Source organism: Caenorhabditis remanei, chromosome IV, assembly GCF_010183535.1.
Source record: "Caenorhabditis remanei strain PX506 chromosome IV, whole genome shotgun sequence".
NCBI lineage: Eukaryota > Metazoa > Nematoda > Chromadorea > Rhabditida > Rhabditidae > Caenorhabditis > Caenorhabditis remanei.
This window is the reverse complement of record NC_071331.1, coordinates 3,176,001-3,194,277: the sequence shown is the minus strand read 5'-3', so window position 1 is coordinate 3,194,277 and position 18,277 is coordinate 3,176,001. Positions and strand designations below refer to the sequence as shown.

The 18,277-nt window shown below is 35.5% G+C and overlaps 4 protein-coding genes across 4 annotated transcripts; 1 reads left to right on the top strand and 3 right to left on the bottom strand.

Annotated features, from left to right (window-relative positions):
* Window positions 1–191: 191 nt before the first annotated feature.
* Window positions 192–868, bottom strand: GCK72_012308 (uncharacterized protein; the record flags this gene model as incomplete). Its single annotated transcript, XM_003105342.2, has 3 exons — window positions 192–246; window positions 308–754; window positions 801–868. The coding sequence occupies 3 exons, from the start codon at window positions 866–868 to the stop codon at window positions 192–194; spliced, it is 570 nt and encodes a 189-aa protein (XP_003105390.2).
* Window positions 869–3,106: 2,238 nt separating this feature from the next.
* GCK72_012307 (uncharacterized protein) lies at window positions 3,107–4,348 on the top strand (the record flags this gene model as incomplete). The annotated part of the gene is made up of 3 exons (XM_053729004.1): window positions 3,107–3,274; window positions 3,409–3,805; window positions 4,047–4,348. The coding sequence occupies 3 exons, from the start codon at window positions 3,107–3,109 to the stop codon at window positions 4,346–4,348; spliced, it is 867 nt and encodes a 288-aa protein (XP_053583776.1).
* A 1,995-nt stretch (window positions 4,349–6,343) lies between these two features.
* Window positions 6,344–7,613, bottom strand: GCK72_012306 (uncharacterized protein; the record flags this gene model as incomplete). The annotated part of the gene is made up of 5 exons (XM_053729003.1): window positions 6,344–6,442; window positions 6,884–7,006; window positions 7,061–7,161; window positions 7,208–7,310; window positions 7,371–7,613. 5 exons carry the CDS (start codon window positions 7,611–7,613, stop codon window positions 6,344–6,346), a joined length of 669 nt encoding a protein of 222 aa, XP_053583775.1.
* A 6,442-nt stretch (window positions 7,614–14,055) lies between these two features.
* GCK72_012305 (uncharacterized protein) lies at window positions 14,056–14,392 on the bottom strand (the record flags this gene model as incomplete). Its single annotated transcript, XM_053729002.1, has 2 exons — window positions 14,056–14,135; window positions 14,182–14,392. The coding sequence occupies 2 exons, from the start codon at window positions 14,390–14,392 to the stop codon at window positions 14,056–14,058; spliced, it is 291 nt and encodes a 96-aa protein (XP_053583774.1).
* Between the last annotated feature and the right edge of the window lie 3,885 nt (window positions 14,393–18,277).

Sequence of the window (18,277 nt, the reverse complement as noted above, 5' to 3'; positions counted from 1 at the left end):
TCTGGGACTTCTCGGTTAATTTCACATTTAAAATTTCATGTTTTCTGACAGTAAAGAATCTGTGAAAGCTCATTTCTCATGCGAAAACCAACTTATCACGTTGAAAAAATAAAATTTTCAAATTTGGCCTGTCTTATATCGACATAATAAAACATGTAATTCAATTTCCAGAAGAAATCGAATCCAGATGACTACCTCCGTTGATTTGGGACTCCTCCAATGACTGTTCGAGTGATCTTTCCCATTCTGTAACTACAATTAAACTAGAGAAAAAAATAGTGTTATCCTTACATTTTTGGATTCCTACCGAGTTGTTATAAGCCTCTCCGTGATATTAAGGCTCTCAATAATGTTTCTGAGTGACTTTTTCTTTTGCAAATCTTGATGTATATACATTTTCTTAATCTCACACTGCTCAGCTGACAAGATCTGAATAGCCTCTATCAATTTTCCATTTGGCATTGATTTGCTATTGACTGTGGTTAAAGGACTCTTGAAGACTCGTAAGATATGCACCAGGAGTTCAGTCCATTTCTTATTCCAATAAATATGTAGCCATTCTCTAGCAGGCCATGCGTTATCAATAGTTATCATTACGGTCACTCGACTCGATACATTTTTGGGAAGTTGAATGTTATATTGTTTCTCGTTGATGGAAATAATAAGAAAATGTTCCAAGTCTACTTTGAATCGATGAGTGTCTGCTAGAGAAATCAAGTGACCCATCTTTTTAGACGCCAGGGATAAGTTTATTCTGAAAAAAGAACCAAAAACTTTAATTAGATGATGGTATAACTTACAAATCGATAGAATCCATGTTTTTCAAGACGTCTTTGATTACTAGCATTGGGAAACGGAGAATTTTCATTTTGGTTTATGGAAAATGAAGGTAAATAGTGAAGTCAGCAATTGATTCTTCCTCTGAATGTGTAAGCACGCTACGCGACCGCGCCGCGCTGGCTCCTGGGATAATAAGAGATAGTGTGTGCGCTTACGAGCAGAACGAAAGTTAAAATAATTATTGTCATTATTAGATGAGTAAATTACTACCGTTTCTTTAGAAAAGTTAGAAAACGAAAAACTATCCAACTGGATTAATGTTTGCGGCAACACTACATTATTGAGGAAAGTACTGCCGTAATATGTTTCTGAGTATCTAAGGGTCGTTTCCTAGAGATTTCGATACAAATCGAACAGTTGACATCGTTTTTGTACTGGGTTCCCCAAGAAAAGTGAAAACTGGCAATTTTTAGATAGATCCGATTAGTCATTTTACATTGAAAGGCTGTAACTCTGCAGATAGTAAAGTTCTTATAACGTACCAGTAAAATTCAGCTTCTTGAAAACTGATTTAAAGAATTTTCCGTTCGAATTTATCAAAAATGACAGTAATACTTGTTATCATTTGATGTGGTAAAAAGAAAAAACCATACTTGTCAAAAATCGGGCCGGGCCGAAATTTCTCTCGGCTCGGCCCGGCCCGGCCTGGATTCAAAAATGTGTACTTATTTTGTAACAAAATTTTCTGAAATTTTTTGAAAATTTAGAGTAAAAATGCTTAAATTACTATACATATTTACCTTTTTATTGAATTTTGAAGTTTTATTCGAAAACTTTTTTTTTCAAAAAATTTCCAAAAAAACATCAAATTTTAATACGAAAGCTAATAAATGAAAACATATGTAATTGGAACAAAATGCCTATAACTATCTTGGTCGAAACAAATCTATGTTACTGTATTATCGGAAATATCGAATGAACATTTTTATAATTATTACCTTCTGTTTCAGGAAATAAAGATAATGCATAGTGATCACCACAACCAGTTTTTCTGCATTTCTCTTTATCAGCTTTTGGCTACACCCACAATGAGTACATGGCTAGATGAAATTATTATAAAATCGATTAGCTGAAACTGAAATGTTTAGAAACAATCATAACAGCACCAGTTTTCTGGTTTAACAACTATGAAGTGTTCAAAACTTACTGACCTCTTTCAAAGTTGTATGTAGTGTTCTGGAAATTTGTCAGAAATACTTTCTGTTTCAATCCCTATATAATTTGAAGATGTATGTAAGCAAAGATCAGTGGTAAAGATCAAAACAACTTAAGGATAGACATGATATTCCACTAACAACAGACATAACATCAGAATCTAGATACAAACATCTGATTCATTTTTGCTTTTTTATTCTTTTTCTCTGAAACAGGAAAAGTTATGTGAAGCAAAACTAGAAACTTTGGGAAGGAATTCAAGTTTTCACGACCCAACACGTTTCTCAGCTTCCCATAGTTTTACTTTCAGCGTCTCACTGCATTAATTTCATTCGAAGTGCTTTTGTGACTTTTTTGAAAACGTAAAGGCAAGAAATCACTTTTCCAATGGGTTTTCTCAACACCCCCACTCCTATTTTCTATCATGTCCTCGGTATAGTGGTGAGTATCCGCGTCTGTCACATGCGAGACCCGGGTTCAATTCCCGGCCGGGAAGAATATGTTTTGTTCATATTGGTTAACAATATATTTTGGATACATCAGTTACAGTACTATGTATTATTTGAGAAAAGACACTTTTGATGAATTCGAGAGTGTTGTTAGATAAAGTGAAAGTGTATTTTTAATGTTAATAAAACAGTAAATTTCAAAAAGTAAAACATTTCAAAAATGAACTGAAAAAATTAATTCAGTTTCTAGCTTTTTATTTGTTTGTGTAACCTAATACTAAGCAGTTTTTTTTTAACTAAAATAGTTATAAAATATAAATTTTACTGTATCGCCAATGAAACTTCTTTGAACAATTGCTATTGTTGCAATTCTCTGAACGTCATTCCATCATTTTTTCTTTCCAAGTTATTTGGTTTACGTCATCACAAATAGTAATAAAAAAACAATTATCGGTCATCTTGATTTGATAAGCATCTTGATGACACCGAGTGATAAGATAGCTGTGTTGACCTGACCACTATTATCATTTGACCACATTCGTCGCATTTTCAAATTGATTTTTCTCACGTCGCAAAAACATTCCACTGTTTTACCTTTTCTTTATTAATTTTGAATTATCAATTGTATTCACTAAGATACAAACAAATTTTTCAGTTTGAAAATGTTCGAGCTCTGCCAAAAATTCGAGAGGGATGGTTTCGTGGTGATTGAGAATGTGTTCAACGATCAGGAAATTGAGGAAATGAAGGGTGCAATCGGCAAAATTGTGGATGATATGAATCTGGCGGAGCACCCAAAAAGTGTGTTTTCAACGTATGATGAGGATAAGGTGAGATTTTATTTCAGTTTTTCAACATTCTTTAAAAAAAATTCTCAATGTAACTGAAAAAGCTCCTATGCTGAAATGAATTTTTTGAAACATAGCATTTTTTCGAATTAAAATCTCAATTTTCTATGTTCCAGCACGCCGCCGACTCCTACTTCCTCAACAGTTCCGATAAAATCCGATTCTTTTTCGAGGAAGGTGCCGTTGACAAGAATGGAGAGCTTACGGTCCCAAAAGACAAGGCTCTTAACAAAATTGGACACGGTCTTCATTTCCTTGACACAACTTTCAAGAAAATGACATTCAACACCAAGATTCAAAAAATCTTCGAGGAAATCGGATACCAGGAGCCAGAAGTCGTTCAAAGTATGTATATTTTCAAGCAGCCGAAAATTGGAGGAGCAGTCACTGACCACGTGGATTCTACTTTTCTTCGAGTGGACCCAATTGATCATTTGACTGGAGTGTGGATAGCCATAGATGAGGGGAGTGTGGAAAATGGATGTCTTTCGTTCATTCCGGGAAGTCATAAAGGTAAGAAAATAAAGGTAAAAAAAAGATTTCTCCCCGGCCGGGAATTGAACCCGGGTCTCGCATGTGACAGACGCGGATACTCACCACTATACTACCGAGGACATGATAGAAACTAGGAGTAGTGGTGTTGAGAAAACGCATTGTGTAAATGATTTCTTGTTTTTACGCTTTCAAAAAAGTCACAAAAGTGCTTCGAATGAAATAAATTCATTGGATCCTCAAAATTATCATAAAATTCCAGACACCTCCACCTCCGACTACCGATTCGTCCGAACCCATGACACCACCGGGGGCCCACTCCTCAAATTCATTGGCACCCGTCCAACCTACGATCAATCCAAATTCCAACATATCCCGATTTCCAAGGGATCCTTGATTCTGATCCATGGATTGGTTGTTCATAAGAGTGAAGCCAACACTTCGGATAAGTCACGTCACGCCTATACGGTACATGTGATGGAGAGGAAGAACACAAAGTGGAGTGAGGATAATTGGCTGCAGGAGACGGAGAATTATAGGTTCCCTAATTTGTATAAAGATTGAATAAATGAAGTATGTGTAGGATGGTTTATGTTTCCAGAACTTTGGTCAATGTAGTCTCCTGCAAAGGTGATCCTTCTAACATTTAATAAATAATTAGACCAAATTATAAATCCGATATGCAACAGAAAATTCTGGAAACAATTACAGTTTTATTAGGGTGATTTAAGAAGAGGGGCCGATTAATTTTTCTGATAGTTAGTCATTTTAGTAAGATCTTTTGCCACAAAACTATTCATTTCTCTACACTTCCTCAGAAAAAATGTTTCAAAAAGAGTGAGAGAGTTAGCGATTTGCAATCTTGGGCTTCTAATTTCGTTCGAATTGCCCCAAAGGTGCCAAACTGTGAATGTCTCACACAATGTTTGGAGAAACACATCATGACATATATCGACGGAAAGCTGACGTTTCCCTGATTCCGAATCTATATTCAGTTTTTGCAGTGGCCTCCCAGTTATGAGAATTTCGGTTCCAAAGTTTGGGTAAATTTCAGTTCTCAAACTGAAGTAGACGATCCGCGTGTTGCCTCTACACGTATATTCATTGGGGGGATAGACAAACCGCCGGTTGAATGGTCTAGGGTGTTACAGGTGGATATAATGAAAAATGATAAACTATAAAACGCTGAAAATCTTTGACTTTGACTTTGACTTTGCAGAAAACCAGAAACGCATTTATGGTGTACTAAAGGTGGGAAAAAAGACAATGCTACCAGAAACCTACAACTGTGTTAAAATATAATTGAAACAGGAAACGGTTGAAATACATTGTGAACCTAGAGCTGTCTTTGATAAATGAACACAGTCGGTTGTAATGTTATTAACTGTGAATACTTTCAAATTGAGTTATCTTTGTAATGAAACACAAAAAAATGTTTCAGGTTTCTTTTTTTATTCGGTCGCAATATAATACATATAGTAGAACTTGCAAATTGAACAAGCTAGGAATCCAAACGAACCAATGCCCGCATATCACCACCGTAGAAGAAATTTCAGCTTGACGAGACAATGAATGGTCAGATTTCAAAAAATAAGTGTGAAGAAGCGTACAAGGAAAGGGAAAATAAGTGTTCTAGAAATCGTTAATCACAAAATGATAATTGAAATAGAGGATTTTCAACAAATAATCTAATACATTGAGAACAGCATCGTTAGCAAACAGTCGTCATGGGAAACTAATATCTGATGCAACTGATACAGTAGTTTTTTAAAAACATGCCTCATTGTTTTAGATAAATCCCAAGTTAAGAGCAACATCGATTCAATTTGATAGACCAGTAGAAAAACATTCTAGATTCATAGAGGAAAATATCAGTTATTATTATTGTAAATTTGTTGATTTCTTATTTCAGACACTTTTCAAATGGTACCTTCTTTTTTTAATACGATTGGGATTCAAAAAAACTTTTTTCATTAATCAAACTTTTAAAAATCTGGGATCATTGGATGTCTGTCGGGGAGTTATTATCTTATGAAGCTTGAAACTGTAATAAAAAAGATGTGTTTGATGTAGCGGATTAAGAAAATTAAAATTATTTTTTCGATGCCAGAATCTTGTTTATAGAGTGATGATCGGAATGTTCTATTTCTATTTATTTATATTGTGAGCAAACACTCGTCATGGGAAACTAACATCTGATGCTACTGGAACAGTAGTTCATATTTTTTTTAAGTGTCTCACTGTTTCAGATGGACTCAATGCAATGAACAACATCGATTTAATCCAAGATAGCATTCTAGATTCTCAGAAGGTGGCTGTAGTTTGTTTCCATGTTTCATGAATTTTTCAAAAAGGGAACTTCTTTTTTTGATAGATAAATTATTTATTATTATTTAAAATATTAATTGTGTCAGACCGTTAAACTTCTCGACTTCACTTTTTAAACATCATGCACCGAGAGAAACAACAGTTAGCCGTGCACGTATTCATAAAATAATCTTATAAAACAGAAAAATCAATTATAACACAAAAGTTATAGGTGTAACTGAAGTGATATTTTTATTTTTCTTGATAAATCCTAGCCGTTGAAGTATATATTTCCTGAGAGAATCTGAGAATACCCAAAGAAGATACGGGTTGATACTTGCGTAGAGGTCGCTGAAAACAGAAATAATGGATTGAGGAGCTGTAACTTTTTTCAAAGTCACGCTATGTCTTTGAAACTTGGGTTTTTATATAGATCAGGTTAAAATGAACAAAAATGCAATTCAAGCCATGTTTCTAAAGTTACATCTAGGCATAGAAAATTGAGGTTGAAAATTGCTACTTGGGAGGGCTCGGAAAGCGATTTCCAAAGTTTCAAAAACATGGGTTCGTTTTTAACCATTTTATGACTATCCAGGACGCGCGGGACGGGGGGGTGCGGGACGTCCCAACTCGTCCCATTTCAAGCGCTAAATTTCTGTTTGTCTGTATGCTTGTCGGTTGCGTTTTCTGTCTGTTTCTCCAGATGTATATATGTCCAGTTATCTTTTTTTCCAATGTTCTAGTGACTGTGTCTTTCTGTCTGTCCATATGTCTCCCCTCCCCCTTACTCACCAAAAATATCATTTTCTGCACGCTATTCCTCTTATGCTCAAACGACGAACAGTTCAGCATGAACTCCTTCGATTCATGATCGACGGCAACCGACGGGAACGTCGCATATCCGGCAATAATCCACTACAATCCAATAAATTTTCAGATAATCCTCATAAAATTCAAAAATATACTCACGCAAAGAAAGCCCAACCATTTCGAGTGTTGAGATTCGCTCCAGAACTTGAAGCTGTTCAGGAAGGTGTTGAGAAGAACGGCAATGTAGAAGAATTGGAAAACTTAATTAGATAATTAAGCTTGATTTTGAGAGATTACGATACTTACAGACAGAGGCGGCGGATTGGAAGATACGAAGGACTACACATCGGCTCACAGGGACGAGTAGAGCGCAATCGGAGTAGAATATTCGGGTGACTAGGTGGTAGCCCTAAAAATGGAAATGAAACATCTGTCTGTGTGTCTGTCACTCCAAATGTCTATTCTCTACCTGATTAAGACTAAACGGAATGGTATACACCAGGAGAGCTATATGATGGAAGCCCATCAGAATCCTCAAATTCTTCGGGAGTGGGCTTGACCGGAAGCGGGAAGTTGAGAGGTAGGTGAATGCGATGGAGAGAATGCTGAATAGGAGAGTTAGGAGTTGAAGGGCAATCTGAGAGGATTGCATGGATTTTTCAACGTCCGCTAGAGCGGTGGCGGTACAGTTGGGTGTGAGGTCAGGGTCCATGGTTACCTGGAATGATAGGTGGTTAAAAAATGCCAACGACGAAAATCAAAGAATTGTTTCATGAAAACGATTTAATAGGATTATGAAACTCAAAAAAATAGTTTTGAAAACTGAAAAAAGAAAAAAGATGGAAAGCAAAAGAGGTGGGATACATAAATATAGGGTTCAGTTTCACATGATGAATCTAAAAGGCGCTGAATTATAGGGCATGTCTACATAATTATAGACCTGATTTGAGATAATTGTTCTGGTTTGTAGTACAAGATGACATTAGGAGGCCTAGTTTGCAGAGATATCGTTGTTTTGCGAATTTGTCCCTACGGCAGGTTTCTTACAGCCGCGCTCAACTGAAACTCAGGGAAACAAGGTGGAGAATTAAGAGACGCGAAGAAAAAGAGTCACTTTTCAAAGCCATTTCGGTGGAGCGCAGTTGTAAGAACTGTGCCGAGCTAATGTGACAACACATTTCGAAAGAATAGTCAATAAAAATTATAAAACTGAAAAGACTTCTCTATATAACTGGAGGGTGAAACAGAACTATTAAAGTTTTGGAACCGGAATGGAGAAGTGAGAAGATGAAATTTTCGGAAACTGAAGTCATTATTTTAAAAGCTAGTAGAAGTGTGAAAAGTGGAACCGAAAATGCTAGTAATAATCACAAAAATCAAATAGTAATGTTACTTAAAGTTGATTATCTTTGTTACAAAACTCTTGAAACAGAAATTGGCATACTTGTCAACCGGGCCGAAACGGGCCGACACGGGCCGGCTCGTAACTCGCGTCAAAATGAATATTATGAGCTGAAAAATATACCAAAATGTAGATCTCGACGAGTTCTATGCCTATGACCTACTACGGGCCGGATGTCTATTCGTTAATCGTCCGCGGGCCGGGCTAGAATGTCTTTTTCGGCCATTTTCGCGTTTTTTGGCACTTTTTCCCCGCCCGCGGCACATTAACGGATAGCCATCCGGCCCGTAGTATGTCACGGGTATTGAATATCAAAGACAGAATTGTTCTGAAAATTAATTACTGAAACAGGTAGCTATGGTGAAAGAACTACTAGATGAAGAATCTACCTGTCCCAATTTATCCAAATTTAAAAAAATAATGATTTGTTTTATAGTCCCATTAAAACAGCTCGCTGAACTAGCTTTTCAAATTTTATTCATTCTTTGTACTCATGCGATGAAACACAAAAATCTATCACATTTTGTAATAAAGTCCACTGAAATTAATTGGGGAGAAACAACGGAACAATGAATACTTTAAGCACATTTCAAAACGCCTAGTCAACCTCAAACTGAACTTAGGTGTGAATAACAAAAAGAAACGTCCAATGAAATCAAACTCGAAACTTTAAAAGCAGAAGACAAACACTGCTATTAACAAGTCACAAAGGAAGTCAATGAAGTTCAATAAATCCGATTTCAATTCATTAGAAGCAGAAGAAAAACATTTCAGAATTATTGAGAAAGAGTGCAAAAATTATACTACTAACAAGTTTTTATCCTTCTCTTTTTGTGTTTTATATGAAACTGCGAGAAAAGTCAAAACTAAAATACTTTCGATGGAAATTTAAAAAAAACTGTTGACATTTTCTCATTCTATAATTTAACAGTTATGTTTCTGCTTCAGACATCAATTTCATTTTTTTTCCCAATTAAGAATGGAACGTGAACTTCATATTACAAAAGTGGAAACAAATCATCTGAAACAGCGAAAATTTCTGATTGTCCGGGTTATCGAAAGACGGTGTCCAATGTTGTAAGAAAATAGTTTCATTTTCACAATCATGCGAAAAATTGGGATAAGGTCATATAAACCAGTAAAGCTTCGGACACTCGACGCATCTTAAGAAAGGTTCAGTTGAACATACAGAAACCATTGAATAATTGCTTCAGAAAGCGTTATGATAGATTTGTGAAACTGAAATTTTGCGATTTCAACACCGAATTCTTCGTTAGGTAATATCGGAGAGTCTATCTAATTTTTACTTCAATGAAAAGACAATCAAGTTCTTCAAATTTAATGCATATATTCAACGGGTGAGGAAACACAAAAATAAGGAAAATGTTTTGTTTGGATAGTTATCAGCTCAGCACAGTTCTTACAACTGCGCTCCACCGTAACACCCTTGAAAAATGACTCATTTTTCTCTGAGTCTCTCAATTTCGCACACAGTTTTTTTTCGGTTTAGAGCGCGGTTGTGAAGAGCGTAATGTAACATGATCAAACTTTGTAATCAAGTTTATAAATTGACAACGAGAAACATAAATTTCTGTAGACACGTTGAAGGTGTGGATTCCTAGTTTGTGTTTCGTAATTTGTTTTCTGTAGACAGGTAAAAATCGACAAATTAACGCTGGCCCTGAAGGTGACATGATTTGTGCACATTTCGAAACAGATCTTGTTGCAATTTCTATGTTTCAAATTCCCTACTTATCGGACAAATTTAAGTATTTTTTGATTGTTACGGAGCTACTCTGACTGAAAAAGAGTGCAATAATTATACGGATAAGTCTCTCATGGTGAGTTTGAAAGGTGATTACTTGCAAATGAAAAAAGTGAACACATATAGAAACAATTTTGCAGAGAGAACAAGTTTTTTACAAGACCAATTCACTCTCATTGTCAAAAACAACGAAAAAATCTAATTAGAAACAGAAAGAATAGCGATAATTATAGAGCTCCGGAGCTCATGAAGATTTTTAAGAAAAGGGGCAATTGAGCAAGATTACACTTATGATGGATGCTGCAATAATTGCTTCAGTTTGTAATGCATTTAGACAGATTTGCGAAACTGAAACTGTTCAATTACAACAACCTGATACCGTCCTTCGATATCCCGGACAATCAGAAAGTTTCGCTGTTTCAAATTGTGTTTTTCTACTAGCGAATTTGAATGGGCTGATTAGAGTGATAATGTAATTTTACAGCAAAAAACGTAACAATTTACTTGTTTCCATTAAAAATATTTTTGTTTTAAATTTACCTACAGTTTCATATAAAACACAAAAAAAGAAGGAAAAAAAGCATACTTGTCAAGGGCCGGGCTTTTTTTTCAAAACGTCAGGCCCGTCCTTTTGGAGGGAATTTTTTTTCAAATTTTTTTCGATTTTTTTTTCAAATTTGATTAAAAGTGTACTAAAGTCAACTCTGATTTTTTTCATAGAATAATGTATGAGTGTTAATGAGTTGATTTTCATACTGTCGAAAAAATAAAGTTTCGACAAGGATTTTCAAAAAAAATTTCGCGCGCTGAAACGCGCAAGCGCATAAACTTGTGGGCGGAGCTTAAACTGCAAGCTTAAATAAACGGCGCGGTTCTAATTCCAGTTGTTTTTTACCAAATTAAAAACCGCGCCGCTTGCAGTTTAAGACGCACTCTCTGACTAGTTCGATCACCCGTAGGCACACGAAAAAAGTTGACCATCTCCGATTTGCCTATAATTTTTATCAAAGACAGTATCAAGTGGTCTCAGCAAACTGGGGTACTTTTTGGCCGGGTCCGTCACCTGGGTACCTAGGAAAATCAAAAAATCGATATTTTTCGAAAATTTTTCCTAAGGTAGTTAGGTATGAAATCTCAACGGGAAGTTATAGCAGACACTATTTTAAAACATTTTTTGTGTTCGAAAAAAAAATCCAGCTCAACACCTTCATTGTGAAATTTTTGAAAATGTGTGAAATTTTCGAGATTTTTTCATGAAATCGTTTTTATCTCGGCAATCACACGAGAAGACATTATTTTTTATTTTAAATTCAAAATCTACATAAAATTTGGTATCGGAAACATGCTGTCCCTACTCGTAACTCTAGATCCCAAGAACGGTTTTTTGGGGAAGAATGAGAAAAACTGCAATTTCAATTTTTAAGTCTTTCCAGTAAATTGTTTTGGATGTTTCAAAATAATGGTTTTTTGAAGTTTTTCATTCAATCATGCTAATTTTATTCAGTTCCGGTACAATTTTCGATCATGCCACAAAAAATTTTCGAAAAAATTGAATTTTTTGATTTCTGAAAATTTTCTCCCGAATTGAATCATTCCGACTGAAATGTTAAGGATAGCATTATAAAATCAGGAGAATATAACTGGAATATCCTTTAGGTTCATAAAAAACTTGATTCCCACTGTCGGGTCATCTGCTACTTACGTGTTCATGGTGAAATTCAGCGAAATTTTCAACTTGGGAAGTTGGTGCAACGGTACTTCATACTTGCAACGTTATTTGACAGGGAAATGCGATGAATATGACAGAAATAGTGAGAAAACTGCAAATCTTGATAGATTCAGCAAGATTTACGAAAAAAAACTTGAAAAGTTTTTTCCTGATATCCATAAAAAGGTCAGACCATTGAACATTTATGAGTCCTAATTTTTAAAAGTTTTTTTTCGTAAATCTTGCTGAATCTATCAATTTTTGCAGTTTTTTCACTATTCCTGTCATATTCATCGCAATTACCTGTCAAATAACGTTGCAAGTATGAAGTAGCGTTGCACCAACTTCCCAAGTTGACAATTTCGCTGAATTTCACCATGAACGCGTAGGTACCCGACAGTGGAATCAAGTTTTTTATTGTTGTGGCGTGAACTAGCATGGCCTAGCCTAGTGATCGTCTAACCCTGAGGTCATACGTGGCAAGAAGATCTGCCCATATAGGCCGAGAGAACTAATAGTTGTCGGTTATTCTTTATGTAAATAAATGGTTATTTATACTCCACTCTCCTGCCACCTAACGACATAACATTTATAAATCTTAGAAATATTCCAGTTATATTCTCCTGATTTTATAATGCTATCCTTAACATTTCAGTCGGAATGATTCAATTCGGAAGAAAATTATCAGAAATCAAAAAATTCAATTTTTTCTAAAAAAAATTTTGTGGTATGATCGAAAATTGTACCGGAACTGAATAAAATTAGCATGATTGAATGAAAAACTTCAAAAAACCATTATTTTGAAACATCCAAAACAATTTACTGGAAAGACTTGAAAATTGAAATTGCAGTTTTTCTCATTCTTCCCCAAAAAACCGTTCTTGGGATCTAGAGTTACGAGTAGGGACAGCATGTTTCCGATACCAAATTTTATGTAGATTTTGAATTTGAAATAAAAAAGCCCGTCTTCTCGTGTCCCTGCCGAGATAAAAACGATTTCATGAAAAAATCCCAAAAATTTCACACATTTTGAAAATTTTCACAATGAAGGTGTTGAGCTGGATTTTTCTTTTGAACACAAAAAATGCTTAAAATAGTGTCTGCAATAACTTCCCGTTGAGATTTCATTCCTAACTACTTCAGGAAAAATTTTCGAAAAATATCGATTTTTTGATTTTTCTAGGTACCCAGGTGACGGACCTGGCCAAAAAGTACCCCAATTTGCTAAGAACACTTGGTACTATCTTTGACCGAAAGGATTGGCAAATCGGAGATGGTTGACTTTTTTCGGGTGAACATGGGTGATCGAACGAGTCAGAGAGTGCGTCTTAAATTCTCTCACAAAATTTTTCAGTTACAGATGAGATATCACACATCATTTGTCTTGTTGGTAATTTTGCACATAGAAACGGTCCTCATATTTGGAAAATACGCTTTCTGTCATAAATGTATCCGTTTTGAATTCATTTTTTGTCAGTTTGGAAGAAACGAAGGCTAATGTATATGAAGAAGAAACTATACATCTGAAACAGACAAAAAAAACAAGAAGGATTTAGTTTTATGCTATTTTGATTACTGCTTCCAAACGGATACATGAAAGCTGATAGATGTTTACTATAGTTATTCTCCATACTGGAAACGAATCCCATATATGTTTATAAAAATTTCAGACAAGTGTTAATGGTTTCTCTTACATAAAAATAGTATTGCAGGCTGCGTGCTAACAAAATAAACTTGTATTTCTATAATTTTCAAGGAAAACTGTTTGAATGGATTATATAGCACAGGTGAGTGCTAAGAAAAAATCAAGGGTAATAGCAAAACGCGAAACTAATTTTGAAACATCAAAAGATGAAAGAAGGCACATAGATTAGACCAATTCAAATTGGAAACCAAAAACTAACTTTTCATCCAATTTCAGTCTCGGAGTACCGTGAAAGTTATACTGATCTTACAGACATTTAATGGGTGGGACGCGTTTTCCAAAGTTTCACAAAAATCGGGCTGCATTTCTAGCTGTTTTATGACTATGTTTTCGAAACGTCAGAACAAAAAAGCACCTTGCATGGATAAGATTTGAAACAACTAATTGTCCTCTTGAAGTTGTCCAATTTGAAACATTGCACCGGCTCGACATATTATATGTTGCTACAATTTTTTCTAATCTATGCGCCTATTGTAAGACGTTATATGTATGTATATTAAAACAACAACTTTTCGAACGTCTTTCTTTCAAAAAGTTTCTTTTATCAGAGAAGAAAAAATTGAATGAAAAAAGATTATCCATTTGCGTTCCACTTCACGACCGTCGCAATGGCTCCGTCGGTAATAATCACGGCCAGTTCTTGGGTCGGTGTACCTGCAAAATCACTTGTCATATATTTCGAAATAACCAAAAAATTAACCAATTGAACAGAAGTACCTGATGTGTTGTGTGCGTCTTTTTTCGTCCCACGCGAGTCCATCGTCGTGATCTTTGATATCGTGGAAAAAGTAGGCTTTCCACGACATGAGTTCATCAGATGACACCCAGTAATTGGCAAGAATCTTCAACTCATCACGGAAGATGCTCCTTTCTTGGCTGGCCTTGCCGACCTCCAAGAATCTGCAATTCATCAAACAAATGTGCTCCTATGTGATCCACGTGCAAACGTTTGGGAGGTAGACGCAGTAGAAATTTTGGAGCTGAAAATATAATATTTATAGAGCTTTTCTTGTTTTTCACATCTTTGTTCACTAAATAGCTATGTATATAACTTTTTAAATCGTAATGAAACTAACCAAGTCCACCGGTGGCATCGAAGGTCGAACAGCCTCAAGGAATAATTCCCTTGGATTTTTTTTCGATAGATCTGGGTTCGAAATAAACAGTTGTTGGCTGGAACAAGTCGCGCAGGTAGGCGAACAACTGGAGGGTTGCCTTCCAGACGTATGTCTCCCTGATGACTTGAACGATCCAGTGAGGTGATTGTTGGCTGAAAATTAATCAAGTGTATTTGGAGAATCGAAATAGGATTTTGTGAACGAAAAGTTTACAAGGGAAGTCCTTCTTATTCAAACGACTCAAGAATTTGAAACCAGATAATTTCGAGTTCGTAGATTCCAAATGTGAAATAAAATGCTGCTAAATCCTTTTGTGAGCCAAGTTATGAGCCGTCAAGCTTTCTCTATGTGTACTCAACTTAATCACAATTTCGATCAAGCTATTTTCAGAAAATAGCTAATTTTCGATTTAGCTATTTTTCAAACTTTTAAGTCATCAATTTTCAACCAAACTAACATTCTCTCTGACAAAATTACCCAAAAACCTCAAAATTTGCAGTACTTTGAACAAAAAAAAGGTTTCGATTTAGCTTTTTTTCACGAAATTTTTCACGAAAACAAAAATCGGGTGCCCAAAAAAAATCGGGTGCCGGTCAAAAAAATCGGGTGCCCAAAAAATCGGGTGCCCAAAAATCGGGTGCCCAAAAAATCGGGTGCCCAAAAATCGGGTGCCCAAAAATCGGGTGCCCTCAAAATCGGGTGCCCAGAAATCGGGTGCCCAAAAAATCGGGTGCCCGACTTTTTTTATCAAAGATTTTCTATTTTTTTGTTTTTTTTAGTATTTTTTTAGCGTTTTCATCGTCGTCTTATCACACAATACACATATACAGACACTTATTTCTCCCACTCCCGCGTCATTCATCAATGAACGGCGTCCGGGGAGCAAGACGAGGGGAGAAGGAGAAGCATGGGAAACAAAAGTAGCAGAACAAGCAGATCATAGCAATTGGTAAAAAATGAGATGTGTGGAAGAAGTTGGAAAAACAGAGATATAAAACGAATCCGTTAGCCTTACCGACTTTGACAAAAAGTTGAGTCCTTTTCGTCCGTTTTCTGCAGATTTTTCCGTCCATGAGCCTACATAATTCGCAAGGTTTCTAGAATTCAGTTCTTCCAGATCTATCAAATCTTCCGGCCGTCTAACTTTCCTCACAAGTTGCCGATCAGCAGCTCGTTTTGATCTTCAACAATTACTATTGTCACACAAAAATCCTGTTCTCTATACCTTGTTGGATTTTCACCTTGGGAAGCAGAAATAATAAGAAACAATACAAACACACGAATTGCAGACATTATTCTGAATAATTCTGTTTCCACTCAGACATATTTATACTAGCCGTGTTTTTATAAAAAACAATCTTATCATTCAGTTTCATTCTTAAACTTACAATCCTGTTGTTGTTATGCATTCAAATGTTCTGCTCTTCTTGTCTTATCAATCGGCTTCTGGCCGTAACATCTTATCAATCGGCTTCTGGCCATAAAAAGTAAAAGCAATAAAATGTCCGACTCTCCCTATTAGCCTGCAATTTTCTCCTTCTGTCTTTCAGCTTTAGTGATAAGACGACGATGAAGACACACTAAAATACTAAAAAAACAAAAAAATAGAAAATCTTTGATATAAGAAGTCGGGCACCCGATTTTTGGGCACCCCGATTTTTGGGCACCCCATTTTTTGGGCACCCGATTTTTTGGGCACCCGATTTTTTTGACCGGCACCCGATTTTTTTTGGGCACCCGATTTTTGATGGCCGGCACCCGATTCCAAAACAGAGCCAAATTTTTGATGATTTTGGTCCAAAAATCGATCATGTAACCCAAAAAACTAAGTTTTCAATACAATTCTACGCATGTCCTTCGATTTTTGTGTAATACTTACCTTATGAAAATAAAAATAAAATGTACCAACTAGAATTCAATAATAATCAAGAAGAAAGGGGGGACGCGTATATCCGGGAAAGCGTCATGAGGGGAGTTATGACTAGAATAAAAGCGGGAAATAGACATTCAGTTTTCATTTCTCTTATTCTTTTCCCTCTCCACTTTGCACGAGCTCTCTCGGTGGAGCAGACACACCGCCGCTATCCTTTTTAATGGTGAAGACACACCTGCCGCTCCGTTTGTTTTATATGAAATTGATAAAAATAAAGTTTTCAAGCGTTTGATTAAATTTCAGACAAAAATAAATGAAATATTCGGAATCAGCGCGTGGAGACGGTTCGAATGAGTATAGTCATGACTAGCTATGCGGCATTTTGAAATTTGACCTACCCTATGAGCCTTTAAAGTTGCAGAGCTACTTTTAGATAGTCAAAATTATCAGTTTTTCTATTTTTTCGAACTAGTTGGAATCATTCTACACAATTTCAGATAAAAATCACCCAAAAAAGTGGAAAATAAAGAAAGCTACAGATTTTCGAATCATTTCCAAACTCAAAAATTATTGAGACCTTTCAAAAAGGATGTTCTCAGATTTCACTTACCCGTGCGCCTTTAAATATACTAGGTTACTTTTCAGTTTTTGGCAATTATTTTTCTCAAAAAATTACTGTTTTCAGAATTTGTCAAATACATAACGTTTCTGTAGTTTTGTTTCGACCACTATTTGTCTTCCTGATAAATAGTAATAGATTTGAGTATTTTGGAGTTTTCAGATTATGGTCATGCCAAAGCATATTCATCTGTCTTTTGGTAGAATTACAACAAATACTTGGAATTAACAATTTATTTCCAACCACAAAGCAAAAAATTTTAGAGATACGTTTGATGAAAAAAAATGAAAAAAAATAGATCCTTCCAATAAAAGTTTTTGCAGCTAGTGACACGAGCAGATTCCAATTTTTCACGTTGCAAACAAGTTCTACAGTAATTATAGGTGAGGAGACATGAAACCTTGGAGTTTGTTTAATCTTAACCAAGTATTGAATCAGCTTCTCTGAAATCAGATTATTATTAATTGTGATAACTTTAATAAATCTACCTATCGAGTATGTGTCGTTGCAACCAACAATCACGAAATCGGGTTGGAACAGAATCCCAATGACCTCAGGGCTCTTTGATAACGTTTCTCATCGTCTGGATGGAAAGGGCGCCGAATTTTTGGTCCTTTGCAGGATCATCGCCGGTATTTGCAAAATAACGAGGTTGTTCGTCGTCAGCAAAGGCTATTCAGTAGATGAAGAGGAGAAGACCAAGAATACACAAAAATTTTCACATTGAACACTGAATGGAGTTCTGAATAGAAGACAATTGACTTTACTTTCATCTAGCACTGCTTGATAGTGCTCACCTTCTCAGAAAATCCTCAAAAATTAAAATCATTCCGAAAAAATCAAGAATAATCGTTGTTCGACATCCATTCCGGTAGGATATCTGAAAAATATGATCTAAAATATTTGAAACTGTTTGTATAATCATTTTAAAACAGTTTTTCCATCAAAAAAACGCATAAAGATTTCTAAAATTACAAAAAAGACTATTACCAAGGTTCTAATTTAAGAAACTGAATTTTTTTCGATTTAACACCAAGAAAATTGCAAAATTTAGTTTCAAAAGCCCAAAATTCATCAATTTTTTAATGATTCTGCTCCGAAAATCACTCAAAAGGCAAGTAGTACTTTTCAATTTTTGTACTTACCCATAACACATTTGAGGGGAGTTGTGATTAGAATTGGAGGG